Source organism: Astyanax mexicanus, chromosome 11 (assembly GCF_023375975.1).
Source record: "Astyanax mexicanus isolate ESR-SI-001 chromosome 11, AstMex3_surface, whole genome shotgun sequence".
In the NCBI taxonomy this organism is placed as follows: domain Eukaryota; kingdom Metazoa; phylum Chordata; class Actinopteri; order Characiformes; family Acestrorhamphidae; genus Astyanax; species Astyanax mexicanus.
In genome coordinates, this window is record NC_064418.1 from 30,002,436 (window position 1) to 30,021,565 (window position 19,130).

General features: G+C 37.4%; 1 protein-coding gene across 1 annotated transcript in view; it reads right to left on the reverse strand.

Moving 5' to 3' along the window:
- Nucleotides 1-19,130, reverse strand: part of mylka (myosin, light chain kinase a) — a 103,480-nt gene that overhangs the window by 44,469 nt on the left and 39,881 nt on the right. Inside the window, exons 3-10 of the mRNA XM_007253492.4 lie at nt 17,511-17,718; nt 14,394-14,439; nt 11,809-11,974; nt 11,455-11,620; nt 10,336-10,357; nt 9,656-10,200; nt 7,149-7,352; nt 4,569-4,703 (exon numbers count right to left, since the gene is read on the reverse strand). Of these exons, the coding sequence (XP_007253554.3) occupies nt 4,569-4,703; nt 7,149-7,352; nt 9,656-10,200; nt 10,336-10,357; nt 11,455-11,620; nt 11,809-11,974; nt 14,394-14,439; nt 17,511-17,718 (1,492 nt within the window). The remainder of the gene's footprint in view (nt 1-4,568; nt 4,704-7,148; nt 7,353-9,655; nt 10,201-10,335; nt 10,358-11,454; nt 11,621-11,808; nt 11,975-14,393; nt 14,440-17,510; nt 17,719-19,130) is intronic.

A 19,130-nucleotide genomic window follows, 5' to 3' on the forward strand; every position in this document is an offset into this window, starting at 1 on the left:
AAAAAAACATACTGAATCCGATATTTCAGTTCTGATTTGGGCCACTTAAATACGTGCTACTGAACTCTATCAATATCAATTTTTAACACAGAAAGATCAGAACTTAAGCATTTAGGTGGGCAGTCAAAGAAAAGCATGAGAAAATGGACAAGAAGGGTGAGGAAGGTTTTTATTTAGATCTAAATATGTGGAGTTTCTAATCAAAAAAAAAAAAAAAAAAAATTCATGATATAAAGCACACCGGATTATAAGATGCACTATCAAAGAACGTCTAATTTCTAGTGTCTATGTTCATACATAAGGTGCACATCGGAATATAAGGCATAATATGCGACACTAATAAGACACAGGGATGTCGCCAGCTTTTCCTTCTAATTCAGCAGGTCTCGCTAAGCTAAGCTAAGCTAAGCTAAGTAAACAAAACTGTAATTCTTAAAACAACATTTTTTTTATTTAAACAAGCACTGGATTTTAATCTACACAGATTTATCAACTAAAAACTTCTGTTTATTTACAGTAAGCTTAGATTTCCAGATTGCCACTAAGGAGCATTAGCAGCAAACTGCTAGTGCTAGCCACAGTTAGCGGCAAATGCCGCCTTATAGAGCTACACTAAAGAACCCTGAGAGTTCCGGTAAGCCAGGGCGTTAGTAGCTAGCAGTTTGTCCCACGTAGCTTATTTTAACACGATAAACACGCAGGCTACAGTCCGATAACTCACCTCTGAAGAGAACTTAGTGCGGTTATCGGATAATGCTAATACTTCTCCAGCAGTGCTGGCCGGAGTTAGCAGCAAGCTACAGGTTAAAAAATACTCACCTTTGAACGGCAAAAAAGCTAGTGGTTAGTGCATTTAGCAGCTAATAGTATTTCTGCTCCAGAAATAAACCGAAATAAACCGAAACCCCTGTATATCGCTGTCCTCAGCAGAGTGGCTTTACTGCTCCTTAATACCTGACTGGTAAAATTCATACATAAGGCTCACTGATGATTTTGGGAAAAATTAAAGGATTTTAAGTGCGCCTTACAGTACAAAAAAATACGATATCCCAACCACTCCATGTTTCTAAACAAATGGCCAAAAATGGCCAAAGGAAGACAGCTGCAGTATTAAAGATAAAAAGACCAAGTTTAAAAAACACTTGTAATTTTAAGAATGTTCTTAATAAATAAAAGGTTATGAAGTACTTATAGCATTACGAAACGTTTTGGGAAACCCACCCCTGAATTCCAAAAGGGAACACTCAAATCTTTCGAATCCTGAGATCTTTTTTTTATTTCTATTTTTCGTCCAGGCTGATGGATGGTAGCCTAATTTGTGATCAGGCCAGTGCAAGAAGCTTTCGCTCTCAGATGTCTGCTTTTGACTGCAAACACTTGCCAAGTCCAGCCAAGTGTAATATTTCAGAGTGAGTGAAGCGTGTTTTTCCTTTATATGGTTCTAGGGCCTCATATTGGCTCAATGGGTTTAACTGCAGCCTTCCAACTATAGAGGAAACCCAGGAACTCATCGGGGATCAACACGGCTCTTGCTTTAGCGAAGGTACCACAACGTCCTTGCCTTCTGTTATCCTGGGCTGGCGAAATAAAATCAGCAGATATGTGCATACCAAAGACTCGCGGTGGCGTTTTATGAGGCATGGAAATACTGTTGTGGAAACAGTGCATGATCCATTGCTCAAATGGACTTGCTATCAATGAAAGACTTAGGACGCAAAGGCTCGCCGGATTTATTTCTGTCAACATGTTTCTATACATTCTGTGTACGCTTTATGATATGGGCACAATGTCCCTCTGTCCAAACAGCCAACTCAATAAATTACCATGGAGCTGATTAATTAAGCTGCAGCCCCTGACCAAACCAAACAGCACTGTTTACTTTGCAGCCTAGCAGTACTGTAATGATAAATACAGCCACAGCAGAAGAGAACGTGAAGGGATGCCATGTTGTTTTTGGAGCAGATTCAATTGCACTCTTAAGCTCTTTAGCTGCCCACTATAATGGAAACAGATCTTTTGAAATAATTGAATAATTCAAGTAATAAAAATGCATTTGAACTGCATTTGTTTTAAAAGCATCTGTCATCTCTGGGTTTCCTTTCTCAGAAAGCCGTCGTTAAACAGTTTGTGTTGAGCAGACCATTTCACGTGGAGAGCAGATCAAGACAGAAAATAAACACACTCTGTTTTAGCTGGACAATAAGCACACGAGCACACGCACACGCCCCTCACAGTGGGCGGGCCCCAAACATGCTGACCTTGTACAGAGCTGCACACTGTGAACTGGACAAGTAACACATCCACATACATACCTCTCTAGGTTCCTGGGGTTCGACCTACCCTGTGGTAGTCCTGTGGTAGCCATACACCTCAAAGTGGGGTCTGCTGACCCCTACAGGTCACTGATAAATAGCTAGAGCATCCATTGGCCAATATAAATGTTGATATGAGCCAGAAAATATATGCTATGTCCTATGCTATGCTATGTCCTATATGAAATACATATGATTGTACATATTTGGCTAATGTGCTCAAATTTTAAACAGCTGGACTGCGTTTGTTAAAAAATAAATCAGTGGGGTCTGTGAACATTTGTGGACATTTTTGGAGAAGGCCTGCTGTACAGCAGTAGCAGGCACTGACTAAGCACTGTTGGTTGTGTTTAGGATGTCTCAGAAATTCCTAGAAATGAGAAATGCCCCTCTTCCCCGCTGTAATGCCTTGGATTCCTAAACAACAACATTGAACAGATCCAACACACTAATGAGGTGCTTGGAAATGGATTTGGGCAGTGTGTAAGGGATGTGGGGGGCACTGTTGCCCTCTGTTGGATGAGAAATAGTATAACATTAGCAGCCTGTGACAGTTATAAACCAATATTGAGTTGCCATACTGGTTTAAGACCATTTTTTGCTGGTAGGTGGTTTTTAGATGGTCTAAGGTGGCCTTTCGATGGTCAAGGTGGAGGAAAATCTGGTCAATCTAGATGAAAACACCCCACAGTGGACTGCATAAAAAAATACTTTTTTATGCCCTGACTTGTCTCAGTTAAGGTCAGTGTTTATGAATCAATAATAAGAAAGATACAGGGAAAAAATGACATCCATCCATCAGCTGACCATAAAAAACACAAATGCCCATCTAACATTCAACAAAAAACATCTTGATGATCCCCAAGACTTTGGGAAAATGTTCTGTGGACTAAAAGGCAAACATGGTGGTGGTAGTGTGATGGTCTGGGGCTGGTTTGCTGCTTTAGGACATGAACAATTTGCTGTAATTGATGGAACCATGAATTCTTCCCTATACCAGAAAATCCTGAAGGACAGTATTCGTCCATCAGTTCATGACCTCGAACTCAGGCGTACTTGGGTTCTGCAGCATGACAATGAGCTGAAGCACACTAGCAGGTCCACCACATAAAGGCTCAAAAAAATATTAAGGTTCTAGAGTAGAATAGTCAAAATTTGATTGAGATGCCAAACTATCCATTGTGGCAAAATTCCTTCACAGAGATGTGAAAGTGTCATCGCCAGTTATCGGTAAAGCTTAACTGCAGTTGATGCTGCCAAGGGTGCACAACCAATTTACTGTATTAGGTTCAGGAGGCAATTACTTTTTCACATATGTCAGGTTGGTTTGGATAGATTTTTTTTCCCCCCTAATAAATAAACTTATCATTTAAAAACTGATTTTTTTTTATTTACTTAGGTTATGTTTGTCTGTTATTAAAACATGTTTGTTAAAAAAAACAAAAACAAAATAAATCTTAATGGGGCAAATACTTCTCCACAGTGCTGTATGTTGGTAAGGAAGTTGGTTAATCTTGTTGAACAGCGTAATATTTGACCAGCACCGTATGTTTTCATTAAATATGATGGGCACACTGGTCCTACTGCCCAACCACCTTGTTGGTCTATCAGTTTGGTCCTGAAAGGTACAAAGCTTAATCACTACCTGGTTGACTAGCTTGGTTAAACTGTGTATGCTTAAGCTAAAACACTTAACCAATTTAACCAGCTGACCAGGGTGTTTTTAAGCAGTAATAATGTTGTTGCATAAATACATAGTCACGGCCAAAAGTTATGGGACAGTATTGTGTTCTAAGGACTTGGTCGCATACCATGTAAGGTAAAGAAAGGACACTGCACTGGCCTGTGGGATATGCATCTGGGGCTTCCTGCATTGAATGCTTTAAATGTGATTTCTGCCAAAGTTGCTTGCTTGTTCACAGTTCTACACTTCTAGCCAGGTGCTGCCGATCACAATCATTAACCACCCACTATTCCACAGCATACGTGACACTGTGGCTTGAGAAATGTTTAATGCCTGTACAGCTTCAAAAATGGAAGGTCCCATACATCTGGCACCCACTTTCCGATAATGCTGGAACTATGCAATAATTCATATTGTCATTCCATGAGCATGCTACCCATGGTTCAACCAGGCTTACAAGTTAACACCTCACTACTTATACAGGTGTGGGCGTTCCCAAGCCGTGCCCTGGCATAACACTTCGTAATCAATTTATCCAGCCATGTCATTGCAGTTTATATCTAGTTCCTTACCGTTAAGTAACCATGATATGGTAGGTTGGGGCACACCCTCCACTGAACACTGCAGAGTGAAGCTTTGTCCCTCAGTCACAGAACAGCCCTTCAGAGCACTGCTGAACACTGGAGCCTTCCCCTCCACATGCACACCTACACACACACACACACACACACAAAACACAGGGTGGAAAAAACATAGCATTTAATTGCATGCATTTACACTCACCAGTAGATGGCACAACCACACTGACATTTCTCAGCATCAAAATATGGATTAAATCCAGCAAAAATCAGCTCAGAATGTGAGATATGAAAGTACTGTACATGAGCCAATCGAGGCATGCAGTCTGATTGCGATAAAAGGCACCAGGCCTCTATTTGGTCAAAAGGTTTTTAAATAAAGCATATAATTACACGCCGTATCCTGCTCCCAGATTCCATATTAAAATCTCATCAAATTTCTTTTTTAAACGATTTCATCCCAGTTATCACTGAACAAGCAGCCACATCCCCTCTCTGTTAGCTTAACACAGCATGCAGCCTAGTACGCCCATCCAACAGCAACATGCTGCTATTATACTGGAACGTGACCCCAATTCAAACAGAAATGAGCATGTAGAGTATTTGGTTATGATCCTCGTTCTGTTCATAACAACACATTTTTTATCTTTCTTTTTCTTGTAGAAAAACACTGACATGCCACAGATCATGAGACAGTAAATAGTATCATGTCCCATGATTTTGCCACTTTTACCCATGACTTTGTCCAGTGGAAGCTAAAGAACAGAATATAGTCACTGTCCAAAACCTAAAAACCGCAACCGTAAAAAAATGTAAAACTAGTTTATTTCAGGTCATTTTGGAGAATTTGTATTGGTTCATCATTTATAACAAATTGACAGAGAGTGATGGACAGTTTTTGTGTTCAAATAATGTGGTAAACTAAAAATCGACAAAAATAAAGATACTTTTTTTCATTGGACAGCGACGATATGCGGGTGGGACTTCCTGTATTAAACATAGATGTAATATCTGACAGAGCTGCTTGTTTGTCATTACTACCTACTGTGCTGTCCACTGTGGGTGGTACCTCAGAGCTGTGGGCATTCCCAAGCCATCCCTTGAACTAACACTTCATAATCAATTTACATACTGATATTCCATGACTTCTGGCATGTCAGTGTGCTGATCTGAGGGTTTTAATGATACAGGTGTTTTTTTTATTGTAGTAACATCATCTACTCTTTGAATAGGGATTTACAGTAGATGTATGATGCCTGGCGCTGAAGGCACTCCTGTCTTTACAACACTCAGCTTTACCTGCGATCACATTACACTGCACATGGAACTACCAGGGAGCTAACCACCTGAATATTGATTGCACCTGTTGTGTATATACACATTCATTTCACTTACTCCTCACGGAGTATTGTTGGATTTTCCACTCTAAGTGTTATCCCATTGCCTTTGTTAGCTCTCTTGTTTTCAACCTTGTTTTTTGCATTTTCCGTTTTTTGCCCTCTGCTATTGCCTGGCTGCGCATGATCGTTGGACTGGATCTCGCATTTGGTTTCTCGTATGTCTACTCCTTCTTGCTGCTGTTTACTGGTGATGACCCTGCTAGTTTTGACTACTCTCTGTGCCCAACCTTTGTTTAATAAAGTTCTTATTAAACTGCATCTGTGTGTGTCCGAGTCATGTCCAGCCATGACAAGATGACGGAATTTTTGCTATAGTTGTGAGGATTTAATTGCTTTCAACCAAGACAGAACTGTGTTCCAGCACCATTCAACCAAACTGTGCTTAGTGTGAGTACACCCTAAAAGGGATGAATGGACACTTTTGTATATTACATGGAAAACAATTCAACATACACAGGCGTAAATGTATCTTAACACCTTCTAAATTCCATATGCAGTTCAGTCCCATGCGGTTTGATATAGCATTTATACAGATGGTATTAGAAAACAGATGTTATTCATTCTCCTGGAGAAGGTGGTAGATGAGTTAGTCCTGAATGGGCTGAAATATCTTCACACCCCGAGAGCTAAAGCACAACAGTGTTACTATGGAACATTCCAGAACCAAGTGGGGAGAAATTCACAGCTAATAATTCAGCCCCCTTACTTCTCTGCTGACTACCAGATGAACTTTGAATTGCTGACCTGCAAACAGATGTGCTAAAAATGGATGGAAAATCCTCTAATTCATAAAAATAAATGACAATAAATGAATATTAAAGATGTATGACTGACAAGAAGGCTACCCGTTCATGTGGATGCAGGTGTCTGTGGATCAGGAGGTTTTTTTTTTTACTTACTGTACTATGCATAACTACATCTGTGCATTTGCTGTTAAGAATACAGCTAAGCTTTTAATTTTAAATAAATACTATAATAATTTATTCGACTGATTTGCACATTGTTCTAGGGTCATGCATTATTTGCTGTTGATGTGTAATGCAGTCATTGTTTGCTGCCCTATACTAAAAGGTTACTTAGTAAAAACGTAAATAATAAAGCTACTACTGCAGCTACTACAGTGTAAGCTGAAAGGCAGCACCACCGCTCTGATGTTCTGATGCAGCACACTTACTTTTCACTGTAAGCGTCCAGCTGGAGGTAACTTTTCCCCTGCTGTTGGTAGCAGTGCAGGCGTACTGGCCGGCATCTGCTTTCTGTACATTGTCCATGCAGAGCAGATGCAGGCTGCCCTCCTGCTGAGTGCTGATCCCCTCTCTCTGTCTGAGCGCCGCGCCGTCTTTAACCCAGCTCACAGCAGGAACCGGCCAACCAGACACTGAGGGCACACACACACTTTCCACTTATCCTCCTTTCAGCAGCTCCACAAGAGACTGATGATGTGCTTTCAAATGTGGAACATTAGGTGATGCATCATCTTTTGTATTAATAAACTTATATATTTATTATTCAGATATATGAGAATGCATCAGAAATTGAGCGTAACATGTATAACATACACTAATGTACTCTGCAAAATGTAATTTTTTAATGCATTTTCTATTTTTGTTGCACTTCTTAAGCTTTTAACCCTCTGGCACAAATACAAAATGGAAATATATATGAAAAATAAGTGATGATCCATGATCAAAGTGGTCTAATCTCAAACTGTGCAAAAATATCCCAAAAAAAAAAAAAAAAAATTAGTTATTTTATGTATGGCAACAGCATACAGAATGGAACTGTAATCTGTAATGGATACAGTGGAAAGGAAACAATACACAGCCAATGCAAATTGTCAAAAATTATATGTAAAAAAAAGGTTATTGTAAGTTTATTGTGATTGTTTTATTGTAATAAGTGATAAGTTTATTGTAATATATTTTATGATTTCTTTATCATAATTTTACATAAAATTAATAAAATATAAGCAAGTCTATTTGAAACAATTTAACAAGCAGATCCAGTCCTGCATATGAAACACAAGTGCAGTTGATACAAAACCCTTTTTCTCTGTAGTAAATTAAGTTATTTACATTCTGAAAACCTTGAGGGCTGTGAAAACTCTCCAACAGGTCACTTGAACATGCTGTCCAGGTCGGGCCGACATTTCCCACCATTTTTCTTGGGCCGAGTCGGGACGGGCTCAAAATATAGTCTGTGACATAGGCGTCTGTTTTTAAATGCTGTTTTTATTGTATAAAAAGCTACGGCGTGATAATAACAATATAGCAAAGTAACAAATCAAACTTTGTTAAAAAAAAAAAGTTGCACATTCTAAAAAGTTAGAATGTTTTATTCACGCAGCTCTGGGGCTCACACAAACGTGAGCTCCTCCAGTTGTCCGGATTATGCACTGCACTTGACTTGCAGGGCTGTGTGTAGCTGTTCTCAAAAAAAGAAAATCTTAAATAATAGGTCTATGCTTCTTCAGTGTTGCAATGTTAATTAACATAATTCTAAATATATTTCACTCATTCAGACAGCCCAAAAATCTTTTTAAAAAGCTCATTTTTAATGCTCTACTTTCTAAAAAAAAATGTCAGGTTTAAATCAGACTCAGGCTCATAATGACAGAACGTGCACAGGCTCAATCTGGGTCAAGCTGGATTTTTTGGGGCCCAATCTAAGCACAAACTGTTATGTATTGTTAATCGGTTCTACAATTATTATTAGCATTGCAATATCAGTACAAGCATAAAGAACCATTCTAATGTGTAATAAATTGAAAAAATGTGTATATTTAAATACATTTGCTAAACAATTCCTTTTAAGCAGCATTACAGAGAGCTGGCATTGTCTGCTTATGGGATCCCTCTACAGTTGCACAAGTGAAATTCATGGCTTGAGGGATTTCTAAACGGCACAAATTTCTCAAGTTAAGAAGTTAAGAGATACAGAAAAATCACTAAAAGTAAAAGAAGCATGTGGACAGGAGGATTTTACACAAATATAACTTAATTTACTTAATGTTATGCAAGCTCACTCAACTCTTCACCTGCTTGCTTAGCGCAGAGTTGCAATACTTAAAGATGAAATATAGAGTATTTCAAGGATTTTGAAGCTGTTATTTTAAAGGAGAAATATGTTTTAAAATTGACTTAGGCTGTAGTGAGTACGAACCTTCTTTTGCCCCAGATATGGCATGAAATTAATGCATTTTTAGTGAATAAATTTTGCAATCTGTTCCCCCATCTTAACTCGACTTATTGTGACTTAATTTCAAGATGGCAGCACCAGAGAACTACCTAAAAGTACTGTGTGTATTTACACGTCTTTTCATCTGTGCACTTTCAAAGATCTCAGTGCATAATTTTAAATATCAGGGCACTCTAAATTCTAACAATGAAGTATGGAACTACTTTGAGCTTGTTAATGGTGTACAAATAGCGATTTCTTTGCACGGGTAATTTTATGGCCCTATCACTAGCATTGTAAGCCTGTTGGGAGCATCAATTAAAAGCGCTGTATTTCAGAATGCTGGGATTAAATGGAGGTGGGCTATTCAACAAAAGTTCCTACTCATTATTATGTTTCACTACAACTCAAGTCAATTTCACATCAGATTTCTCTGAAATGCTACATAGTGTTGCTTTAAGGGAACAGTCAGATCAGTCAAAGACAGTACCGGTATATACTTACCCTGGCATTTAAATGTGACTTTTGCTCCCTCAGTGACCTCCTCGCTCTGAGGCTGAGAGTCGAAGCTGGGTGGGGCTGACAGGACCTCGAGCCGGCTCTCTCTGGCCAGTCTGCGGGCCTCTCGGCTGGACTCCACCACTGCGGGAACTGGGCTTCTCCCTGAAGATCTGTTTGCTTCTGCCTCCACATCTCTCTCTGTCTCCCTGCTGCTGGAGTCAGAACTGCTGCTCTTTGTCTTCATCTGCGGACTGCTGAGGGTCATGGAGCTGACTGATCTCCGCTGACCTGCTGCTGACCCCTCTTCTCTGGCTTCTTCAGTGGGCTGCGGTGCTGATGTCACAGTGCTTCTGCGTATCTCTGACTTGGTTGCCAGATTGTCTTTGGGTGCAGCGATGGTGGTCACCATTGTGTGCGTCTCTGTGGTTACAGTCCACGTAGATGTGCTGACAGGTCTTTGGTCATTGATAAGGCCGTTGCTGGTGTGTTTAATGGCAGGAGAGGCAGCTGGAACGCTCTCTCGGAGATCACAAGGTGACGATTTGGTTCTGCATGAAGAAAGATAAGATTTGAGAAGGAAGAAGGTTTACAAAAGGAAGTCTTCTTCCTAATTTTAAGGTTAAGGTTTGCATTGTTGCAGTAATATTAATAATAATATCAGGATATGCTGTAAATGTACTTACATGCCTTCTTCACTCTCTGAACCTTAAAATAAAAAAAATAAAATATTTATTATATATTGGTCAAGAAACCACAGTCTGAAATAAAGTAACAAATGGAAAAGCTAAAAAAATGTATATATATTTAAATGATGTAGCTTTGATCAGCTTCCCCAGGGGAAGCTTCAAAGGGGTAAAATATATATATATATATATATAATATATATATACTTAATTGTACTTAAAACATATTGAGAAATGTCTAAGTATGCTGTAATTCTACTAACAGATTTATGTACTTACTTAAAATATATTAAAAGTACATTAATATTATGCTTTAATCAAATGTTTGAAAGTAAACTTTGATCATACTTTTATTTAAAAACAAATAGACTACTATGAATTACACTTTTAGTTCAATGTAATTCAGTATACTTCTAAAATACTTATTTCCAAATATATTTTTGTACATTTTTAGCAAAGTGTGTTAAAAACAGCTGTTACAGTAGTTCACTTAAAGTACAATATGTCATATAATATATCATTTTAAAAAGTAAATTAAATTATTACATTCATACAATTTAAAGTGAATTTGTAACATGCTAAAATTGTAGTACAGTATATTAAAATATATTTTTATACCCAACAAAGTATACTATAAGTGTTTTACTTACAAAAGACATGAGCAAAAAGCATATGTGTGCTTTAATGTAAATATATTTTACATCAATTCTTAGTACATTTCTAATATACCTGGTGTATAATAGTGATACAGTTGTAATACTCATTAAATGTATTATAATTTTACTGTAAGCATTTTTAAAATATGGGGTCACATACATGAAGGTTAAATGTTTACTTGTTATTTAAGTCTATTTTAAAATAGTTCCATTTTAGTACAGTTAAGTACACTTAGCACAATTTAAGTAAGACATTTGTTGTACTATTTTTGTACAATTAAAATATAAGAAATACAAAAAAAGTTGTTCCATTTTAGCACTTTTTAAATATACTGGTTAATAATGTGGCTACAAGTACACTTTAGTGCACTATAGCATAATAATGCTTAGTGTACTTTAATCTACTTTTTTAACTTTTTTTTTTTAATATCTCACAATGAAATCATAAAAATATTTTCTATACCTTGAACTGTGAGTTCTGCTGTAGCGGAGGCTTTACCCGCGCTGTTGGCCACTAGACAGGTGTATATCCCAGCATCCTCTGCACATGCACAGAGGATCTCTAGGAAGTGCAGCCCAGACCTTTCAAACATGTTGTAGTGATCTGAACTCTGGAGCTCCTCATCACCCTTACAAAGAAATAAAACCAGTGAATATAGAAAATAATTTCAATACTACAGTAAAACACAATTTTTTCAGCAACAGAAAAATCTAATACACATATTTGAATTTGAGTGTAAATGATACCAATGTTAATTCACAGTTTCGGACACCATTTTAAAAATAATAATACATGTGTCTTATTCCACTGTCTCACCTTCAGCCACTGGACATGAGGCTGGGGTCGTCCTGTGATCTTTACAGAGAACTTCCCTGTCTGCCCCACTTTCAGGTAGAGGCGAGAGGGTTTGGTCACAAACTTTGGGGGGCTTTCACCCCAGATACTGGGTCTGTTCTCCACCACAGGAAGTCCTAAGCGACCCCTAAGAAGACATACAATAAGCCAAGTTTAACACATAGCACAACACCACAGCAAGCAGCATTATCTTGAGTTCACGATGGTGTCTTCAGATCTGACACCTGATCAGATCACTCTGATTCTATTTACTTTATGTGTCTTGAGTATTAGGACTGGGTATCATTTTAAAATGTTCAATACCAGTACGAATACATTACTTTAAATTTGGTACTGATACCCCAAAAATATTTTTTTTTCAATACTTTTACTTACAATACTTAATTAGAACATTAAAAATCTATAACATATAAAAATTACAAAAGAAATGCTAATTATGAAAATCTCACACAACATACTTATTACTTAACATATAAGTAATCTTATTCTCATACTGTCACCATGAGAGACTTGAGACTTTTTGGAACAAACAAACAATGAGACTGATTGTGGCACTTTATTAAGAACAAAAACAGCAGCATTACTTGTGCTTACATTCAATTTTAAATAAGAGCATAAAATGCTCACTCTTTCATTAATTCACAATCATTTCTATGATTTAAATGATAATGATAATAATCAATATTGTGTTATTAAAACATGTATTTGTGCTTCTTAAAGGATAATAATTGGTTGCTCAAAATATTAATGGAAACTTTATATTTAAGATATTTTTATTTACTTGAAACAAACAAAAACATTAAAATCACCAGTGCCAATATCAAACAATGCACATGCTCTTAAACATGTATTAATAGATATTTAATTGTAAAATAAAATAAACAGCATTAGATTGGCAACATTAAATATATTTATATTAGTGGTGTCAAGCACTTAAAAATGAATTAAAATCATGACTCATTTATTTAAATGCTGGTAGTTTCTCTGTGACAGAGAGAGAGATAGAAAGAGAGAGAGAGAGAGAGAGAGAGAGAGAGAGAGAGCACTGTAAAGACTTCAGCACATTGGTTGTGTTGACACTTTGAAGGAAAAGGAAGTGTGGATGAATCTTTTGAAGTAGAGTCAGACTTTAGAGCACTTTTGCCTTTTTTTTTTTTTTTTTTTAGGCAATTTTTGATGACAAATTGTGATATACAGCCCTAATCAGGATAAAACCATGTAAAGGTTTTATCCTGGTCACACACACACACACAAAAAGACATATTTATACCAGTTACAAATCTGATCATAAAAACCACTCCAGGAGATGGTCTGAGATGGATTTGAGGCAAATGTTCTAAAAGTCATGGGGACACATCCATTTCCCCAATACACATTTGACAACCAAACTCCAATAAATAATTTCTGCACAATGAGTGGGTTTGCATGTTTCATCAAACAAACAAAAAATCGGATTTCTGCCTCACTAACTGGAGACATATTTGACCAAGTGTACTAAGTGCCCTAAAAGTGCATGTTTTAAATAAAATCAGAATACAATCCAGATACTGGTCATATAAAGTGACCAAAAGTAAACAGAATTTGTCTTCTTGCGGACAGGTCATGGCTATTTAGAGACAATGGAGTACAAACGTTCGATGGGGTACAAATGTTATCACAAGGAATGCATTGGAATAAAGTTCACATGCAAGCAAGGATGTCAGTAACTCTAATCTGACCACTTTTTTCAGTTAAGCATAACTCCACACCAGAGGCAGAGTGGCGTAGATCAGCACAGTATTACACGTTATAGCACGAACCTCGAGTTTATTATTATGATTATACCACAGTTACATTATTACTGTTTATTTAAATATTTTGAGGTAAAGAGGTGTTTATAAACACTACACAAGTTAAAATAGTTCCTTTGCTGCTCTGTTTGTAGCTGTGCTGTTTGGTTTGTAGGCGCTGCATCATTGCTGGGTTACCTGTTTGTGGTGGAGTACCGGCTGATAAAGGCACTCATAAAACGCCTCTTAGCCAATCAGATTGCAGGGTCGGAACTAACTGTGGTATAATAATGGGTAATCAATCGAACAAGTTCCTTTTTTTTTTAATCCAGTACTAGGATAAGATTAAAATTACTTATTCAAATCACTGCCTCATTTTTGCTTTTTCTTGCATTTTTTTGGGAAGTGACATCTGGTCTATGTGACAAATTAATAATTTTTTTAGCATGAAGACAAATCACATGTAAAACCACACAGCCACACAAACCTAAACAATGGAGAAAGAAGAGAAATGCATCTCTTTCTTTTTTTCTTGCTGGAAATTAGACATAATTAGACAAATTAGACATAATAAAAAATGATAACTTTAATTGTAATCCAAATTATTACTTTTAAAATCAATTAATTTACTTTTTAAAGGAGTAATCAGTAATCAGAAATCAGGTAAAAAAAACATTTTACAAAGTAACTATGCCATTTCCACATGCAAGCAAAACAGATTATCATGTCATGCCAGAACTCAATATGATTAAACAAATTCAAAAACAGAACCCTTACCCTGTTTTACTGGAAGAGGGCAGGTTGTATTTCTTCGCTGCATTTTCTGAGTGAGGAACAAGAAACATGAATGCACAAGAAAACAGATCACAGAGCGAACGAGTTCAACCAACAACAAAAACACACAAAAACACATCTCAGCTGCTCTCTTCAAACATGACCTCAATCCTTGTTTATGCCACCAGTTGCAGAATGCATGCACTGCCCCGTGCATGTTTCTATTTGAGGAGGCTTTGGCTGTTTCGGTGAATGTTTACGGTGGTGTAAATCAGGGCAGATGTGGTCCTGTAAGCAGGCATGTGTTTACGCCGACTCTGGATGTAAACTGCAGTGCCAAGCAGCTATTTCATGGCTAATATAAAGTCAGTGTGAGCTGCATTGCGGCAGCGGAAGCACTCAGACACAGCTGCTGGAGTATTTGCACAGGAATGCAATGGAGTGCATGCAGGAGGACAGTGCCAGCGCAGCCTCGCCGCAGGAAGAGGAACGTACCGACTTCTCAATGAGGCCAGGCAGAAATGCTGGTTTCTCAGCTACGTCCTGCTGTAATCATGAGCTTCCAGAGCTGAGGTTGCATGTTAACTCGCTAAGCTGAATAACAAAGAGCAGTGGAGCTGGTATTAAAATGTGCCTAAACTGCATCCTGTTCGGCACAGTGCGGTCGGGGTTTCCAATCCAAAGGTCTGTATTTTCATGCTTCCTTCACTGAAAAAAATGATGAGTAAAATTTACTTTAAAAAATAAGTTTCGCAACTAATAAACTAGTAAACTAGTAAATTTAATTTCAGATAAATTTAAGTAACTTCAACTTAGTTTTAAGACTTAAGTGAACTGAACTTCAGTCAATCCTTTTTTTTAGTAAACTTTACTTAATTTATTTTTTGCTGAATTAATCCTTTCTTTTAGTAACCTTTACATAATTTCTGCATACAATATTACCTAACTGCAATTACTTAATTTATACAATATTACTCAAATAATTTATGATACATAATATACTATATACTATACTAAAATAATGTATTACATGGTATCCACATGTTGAGACAGTGAGACTTGGTCTGTTTACAAAATAAACCTGAGACTGTGTAAATATTTTAATGTGTGTTTTAACTAAAAATATTTAAATTTCAGGAATGATAATATATTATGTATCATGAATTATTTGAGTAATATTGTATAAATGAAGTCATTTACTCTATGTAACTTTTTTTGAAACCGAGTTGAAGTTACTTAAATTTATCTGAAATTAAATTTACTTAAAAAAACAAATGCAGGAATTTGCGAAACATTTTTTAAGTAAATTTTACTCATCATTTTTTTTCAGTGTTCCTAAGGGAGAACTCCGGTGTAAAATTGAGTTTTCGTGTAGTAAAACATGATAAAAAGAACTTAGCTTTGTTGAATTGCCCATCTCCGCTTTCCTGGAGCTTTCCGAGATCCAGTAATTTTGTGCTTTTTGCCCAGCACTCTTTACAATGGCTGTATCGGGGCATATTTTACTCTGATAAATAACTTTTTACACTGTTATCCAGGCTCAAAGTAGCACGACACTTCATTGGTAGAATCCGGAGAGCCCTGACATTTAAAACTAAGCATAAATAACTTAAAAAGTGCACAAGAAGCTTATTAAAAAACACTGTTTGCATAATATAACGCTAGTTTCAGCTCCAGAAGTATGCATACATAGACTCTGCATAGCCAGGAGGCAGGCTATGCAGTGTCTATGTACTGTATATATATCTTTGTCATTATCAGTAAAGTGATGGCGGCGCTCAGAGCTGAAGCTAGCATTATAGGATGTAATCAGTGCTTTCTAAAAAGTTTCTTGTGCACTTTTAAAAAGTTATCAATGCCTCGATTTAAATGTCAGGGCTCTCCAGATTCTGCCAAAGAGGTGTGGAACTACTTAGATTCTGGATAACGGTGTAAAAAGTGATTTATCTGGGTAAAATATGCCCCAAAATGCTGGTTTAAAGAGTGTTTGGCAAAAAGCACACCATTACTGTATCTCAGGAAGTTGTAGTAGAGCGATGGTGGGCTAATCAAAAAAGTACTTTTTATCACGTTTTTACTACACCTAAAGTAAATTTGACACCGGAGTTCTCCTTTAATGCAGTGCCCATGCCTCAGATTTCTGTAGCTCACGTACTGTATCAGCTACCCTGTAGCTCACTCTATACTAGGTGTAGTTCAGGGTCATGTATCAAGGTAGCAGGTCTGTGAGGGATAAACGTGTGTTCTGTCATCAGGCCCTACTTTAGTCAGGCTAAATGAATAAAGCTTGGGACGCCTGCCAACACACTCTCTCCCTCCTTAAAGTGTGGGAGCTCGTTAGCCTAGCTGTGGCGGGACCGTTGGAGAACACTCAGGGATTTCTCTGTGGTATGAAAGTTATTCGGCCAAAACAAAGCTCGCCTACATCAGCTCACAAAAGCATCAGCTAGGTGTGAACGTCCATTTATGGGTTAATGACGTTAAAGGATCACAATAAATCAGGGGTGGAATTGGTAAAACAGGGCAAACAAGACCGAAAAAGGTCAGATTTAGTCCGTTTCTGAGAAGCTTAAATAACTTTCTTTTTTTTTTTTTTTTGCAAAAAGCACATAAAGTGTTTCTATGACCTTTTAGAAATAGATAAAAATATATATCTGTGGACAATTTCTGGTAATATCTACAGTGTTAAGTGAATAACAGACACTGCCCATCACAACAAACACTACATTCTCACTTTGAAGCATGGTGGTGGCAGCATCAACTCTTCTTGTCTCTCTCAGTAGTCTCTCTCATTGTCGCACAGTTTGAGCCAAATTTTACATTACACTCCTACAATTTCTTCATGATAAATTTTCTTTTTTTGTATTCATTAGTCTAGACACCTTCCAGACAGGTGTCTTTGTACCATAATCATTTAAGACACATTTACTGCACTTACTGCACTAAATGGCCTGTTGAATTAGGTCATTCCCTTCAAAGTGGGTGACTATATGTATTATTATTTAATATGCATAATTATTTTAGTTTATACTTTTGTGTTATTTATTGTAAAGCCTATTTATATAGACACTGGCGCTTTTTAATCTACATCAGAATTTTTTAATAAATGTAATGATGTACCTTCCACGATTATCTCCACAGTCATTTGTCGGCTGCCTGCATCATTCACAGCCTCACAGGTGTAACGTCCTGCATCTCCTTCCTGTACTCCTTCAACCAGCAGGCTAAAGGTCCCGCGTGCGCTCTGTTCCATGGAGAATCGGCCTCCGGCAATCACAGCTTTTCCATTCCTAAACCAACACACCTGAGGTTCTGGACAACCGCGCACCTTCAGGAGGACAGAGAGAAAGAGGACAGGAAGGGTCAGCATAGTTTGATGGCAGCGGTTGGCTAAATGAAAAAACGATGTGTCACCATGTAAAAACCATTAATTATTTTTTATGGTGTTAGTTTATCTTCCTTTCCTAAGATAAGTTATTATATTGGGATCAAAAAATTAGGCTAAATCATGTAAAATACACAGGGTCTTCACATCAGCTTTTGCTTCAATGGTTGCCGCATACTGGGTCTTACGAAAAACATTACACCTGAGTCAAATAAGCTGTACAAACACCAGATTTATTAGTACAATGTGTGCACGCTAGTACAATGTTTCACAATGTTGGAGTTTTGCACTTTAAGGCATACTGGATTATAAGGCGCACCATCAACAAACGTCTATTTTCTGGTCTATTTTGATAAATAAGGTGCACCGGATTATAAGGCAGATTATGTGACACTAGTAAGGAACAGAGGTGTCTCCATGTTTCCCTTCTAATTCAGCAGGTCTTGCCACTGGGTGGTGAGACCTGTAAAGCTAAGCTAAGTTAAATAAACAAAACTGTAATTCTAAAAAATAAAAAAATTTCTTTCAAGTCAAATGAGCTGGATGTTAATCTGCACAGAATCCTTTTCTGAAAACGGTTTATTTACAGTAAGCTTAGATTTACAGATTTCCACTAAGGCTGGGTGCAGCAGCATTATCATTAGCAGCTACACTGTTTTATCAGTAACAGTAAAACTTGCAGGCTACAGTCCGATATACTCGCTTCTGTACTGCAAAATAGCTAGTGCCTAGCATGGCTAGCGAGTAACGCTAATGCTGTTCCAGCAGTGCTATCCGGGGTTGGCAGCAGGCTACAGTCTGGTAATACTCACCTCTGAACAGTGAAAGAGTTAGCACTTAGTGCAGTTAGGAGCTATTGCTAATACTGTTTCAGTCTCGAATCTCGATGCCAAAGAAACTTCACCAAAACTCATTTATAACACTGTACTTCAGCGAAGTGGCTTTACTGCTCTTTAATACCTGACTGGTAAAATTCATATATAATGCGCACCAGATTATAAAGCGCACTGACGATTTTGTGAAAAATTAAAGCACTTTAGGTGCGCCTTATAATGCGGAAAATACAATAAATAAGTAAAACCCTAAACAGCATTCCAGGAGTGTTACAGACCCTAAACTCTCACAGTCTGGTTGTTATTATTGTTATTATTTTAGTGTTCTAGTATAATACTGCACTTTCATTAATTAACTAGATGACCACATGCGTAGCCGAAAAAATTAACAACAGCTGCTTTGAGCAGACTAATGGAACTTGAGCTGAACAATAAAAGTTGTTCACATTTTTTGTGTAATTACATTTGATTGTATTTTGATTGTATTGACTAATTTGTTTTAGTTAATGCTCTAGGTAAAGT